The sequence below is a fragment of the Lipotes vexillifer genome, unplaced genomic scaffold (assembly GCF_000442215.2).
Source record: "Lipotes vexillifer unplaced genomic scaffold, Lipotes_vexillifer_v1.1 scaffold395, whole genome shotgun sequence".
Lineage (NCBI taxonomy): Eukaryota > Metazoa > Chordata > Mammalia > Artiodactyla > Lipotidae > Lipotes > Lipotes vexillifer.
In genome coordinates this window covers 8,885,557-8,888,951 of record NW_006797390.1, presented here as the reverse complement: position 1 = coordinate 8,888,951, position 3,395 = coordinate 8,885,557, and the positions used below count along the sequence as shown (strand labels likewise).

General features: G+C 52.3%; 1 protein-coding gene across 1 annotated transcript in view; it reads right to left on the bottom strand.

Moving 5' to 3' along the window:
• The window catches only part of IL17RA (interleukin 17 receptor A), a 31,515-nt gene that overhangs the window by 21,630 nt on the left and 6,490 nt on the right, over positions 1-3,395 (bottom strand). The window contains exon 3 of the mRNA XM_007469521.1: positions 3,179-3,254. Coding sequence (XP_007469583.1) covers positions 3,179-3,254 — 76 coding nt within the window. The remainder of the gene's footprint in view (positions 1-3,178; positions 3,255-3,395) is intronic.

Here is a 3,395-nt window from a genome sequence, read left to right as displayed (position 1 = left end):
GGAAAGAGTCATCAGTCACAGCCCCCAACAGGCAAAGACATGCATTGCATCCCCTATAAGAAATAACCCGGCAACTCAGCCAGTGAGTACCGATGCATCATCACCTTGGACTCTCACTTTTCTTCAAAAGACTTTTGTTCAAAACAACCCTTCCCAACTTCCTCCTTTTTCTTTATAAATGTTTCATTCCTCTCCTTCATTGGATTTGCCTATGGCTTTTGCTGTAACTTGCTCCTTCCAAAGTACAGTTTCCTGAATAAGTCCATTTTAGCAGGAAAAATAACAGTTTTATTTTGAAGGTCAGCATTACCAAGTTGTTCCATGAGTCTGAATTGGTGATTTTCCTGTGGATCAGTTTCAGTGATAGAGCTCGAAAAAGTTATACTTTTGAAAGATTTTACAACGATGCTTTTATAGAATTCCTACTTTACTCAATTGTTGTTCTGATAGAAAAAGATTTCAAAATGATTTTATTTACAACATGTCTATTTAAATTCAACACAACAGCTCCAACTAAATTTAGCAAAAGCTGAATTTCCAAATTGCTAAACATTTTATGGAACGAATTGAAAGATGGAGAGAGATTACCTGAGGGGAGAGGGTCCATTAGATTCTACAAATGATTAGCTTTCATTTTCGGGAGGCAAAGAAACAGCTATATGGGGCTTTCTTGCCTAAATCGCTTATCTTCATAGCACAGGGATTTTCCAGAATCCTGGCCATCAGAACATGTGGTGAGGGATATGTCAGCACCATTCTTGGGGGTATGTTTTAACAAGGATGGAAATTGCTACTTTTCTGTTTCCATTTCTAAGGAGACTTAGAACTAGAGAGAGCCACTGGGGGGAAAAAAAAAGGCATTTAGCCCCAGGGATTGTTAAACTGAAGCCCGTGGATAGTCTGTAGGAAGTTGGTAAACTCTTGGAAATGATTTGCCAGATGTTTATTGGTGAATGTGCTTTTCCCTGGATAGAGTTCATAATCTTCATCAGATTCTTTTTTTTGTTTGTTTGTTTGTTTTTGCGGTACGCGGGCCTCTCACTGTTGTGGCCTCTCCCGTTGCGGAGCACAGGCTCCGGACGCGCAGGCTCAGCGGCCACGGCTCACGGGCCCAGCCGCTCCGCGGCATGTGGGATCTTCCCGGACCGGGGCATGAACCCGTGTCCCCTGCATCGGCAGGCGGACTCTCAACCACCGCGCCACCAGGGAAGCCCTAATCCCTCCCTTTTGAGCTCAGTCAGGAACTGTGAGTTGCTTTTAACCCACCAGATGTCACGCCTGTGAGGTAGAAGACTCCCCCTTACTGGCTTTGAAGGGAGGGACCTTGGGGGGAGGAGCACGGCAAGGAAGTGCAGGCGTCCTCTTCGAGGTGCGAGGGGTCCCTAGCTGATGGCCAGCAGCAAAACGGGGACCTCATTCCTGAAACCGAGAGAGGCCCTACGGTCCCCTATCTCTTGTGGGCAAGGTTCTAGCCTCCATGACCTTCCCCGGGTTCCAAAGGGCAGATTCGAACAGTTGCTCATCAAGGAAGGAGCAGCCTGAGGCGAGACTATCGGCGCCAGAGCAGCTCGTCAGGATTAGAAGACCGACCACCTGAGACCCTGCGCACCCCCTCATCTGCCAGAACCCCAGCTGGGAACCATTGTTATAAAACCCCTCATCAAATCCTCTGGGGTTGGGACACAGTTTTCGAGGCAGGAGCCCACCGTGTCCCCCTTTGCCTGGCAAAGCAATAAAGCTGTTCTTTTCTGCTTCACCCAAAACTCTGTCTCTGAGACTCGATGTGGCACTCGTGCAGAGAAGCTGAGCTTTCGGCATTAGTCCTACAACCGCAAAGGAATCGAGTTCTGCTCACAACTTAAATGAACTTGGAAGTGACTTCTTCCCCAGTCGAGCCCCCAGATGGGAACACAGCCCAGTGTGCCGTGGATGGCAGTTTCAGGAGATGGCAGAGGACTCAGCCTGGGCTCCTGACCCACAGAAACTGTGGGATAATACAAGTGTGTTGTTGTAAGCTGTTAAGTTTGTGGAAATCTGTTGCCCAGCATAGAAAATGAGCACACTGACAGCAGGGCCCCACCTGGTACAGGAGCCAGCGGAAGCTGGGTGGTCTCAGCTTCAATGCGTCTGTGGAGGCGTGCTTCTCTTCCACCCCAGGAGACAATTCTCCTTTGCTCTCTCCAGCAGCTGGCCCAGCCCCAGCCTAAGTGGCTTGTGCCAGGGACCGAGGCCACTGCTGCTTCTGCCCCTTCTCCCTGGATAAGGGAGCCCCTGCATAGGCCAGCTCAGCGTCCTGAATGACCCACTGGCTCTGCGCTGGGCCTAGCACCTTCCGTCGCACATACTCTCACAGATACATGACCTTGCTGGGCTCACACCGCACCCCACCCCCGCCCGCAGGCACAAAGCCTCCAGATGCACCTTGACCCCCACCCCAGGCGGGGCATCTTTGTGCAGGCTGTGTGCAGGGCCTGTGCAGCCCCCCTTAGAACCTCAGCTGGGCTGTGGGGAGACTCTAGCCTGTGGGTGAGGCTTCACCCAGTGCATTCTTGGTGTTGTTAGAAGAAGGGTTACTCCTGGGACGGGTGGGGCATCATAGGGAAGAACCAGAGCCAAGCATTGCTATCTGCCCAGCGCCCAGAACAGTGTCAGGTACATACTAGGGACTCAAGCAGTACTTTTTTGGACCATAGGGGTAGAAGCACGTGGTCTCAGAGAATCTGGGCCTGTTTCTGGGCCTTGTAGGCAGTGGTGACACGGCTCTCAGTCAGGTACACAGAATTGGAGTCAAGGTCTGGCTTGTATCACAAGCAGGCCTCTCACCCACACTGTCCTGGGCTCATCTGGTTGCAGGCGATGGTGCCCAGTGGTCAGGTCTGTGCCTCTTGTTTCAAAGAAAAGATGGAGGCTGCTCAGGGCTTCAGCTTAACCACAGGAAGGACTGGACGCCGAGTGGTCAGTGGATTGCCACGTCTGAGTATTTACTCATCCAGGTGAAGACTCTTCCAGGCAGAGGGACGAGCAAGGGCCCCGCGGGGGTTACTGGTATGTTCAGTCAGGGGAAGAACCCACTCCAGTCATTTGAACGGGGAGAGGCTAACACAAAGACTGGTTAATGAGTCAGAGGTGGTTAACTACCTACAGGGGTTGAGAGAGGACTCTAGGTTTATGCAAGTACCGGAGGGCAGCTTCTGCCGTGAGGGCCGAGGGAGCCTGGACGTGGAGGACGGTGCGGCTGCACAGGGGCGAGCCATCTGCGGGGGACGGAGAGACTGGCCAGAGGGGGCAGGGAGCCGGCTCATGGGGCCCCCAAGGTGGCCGCTGCTGGCCCCATACCCCCAGCACTGGCTGCTGCACTAAGAAGCAGCCCATTGGGAGGAATTCCCGTCTTTCCC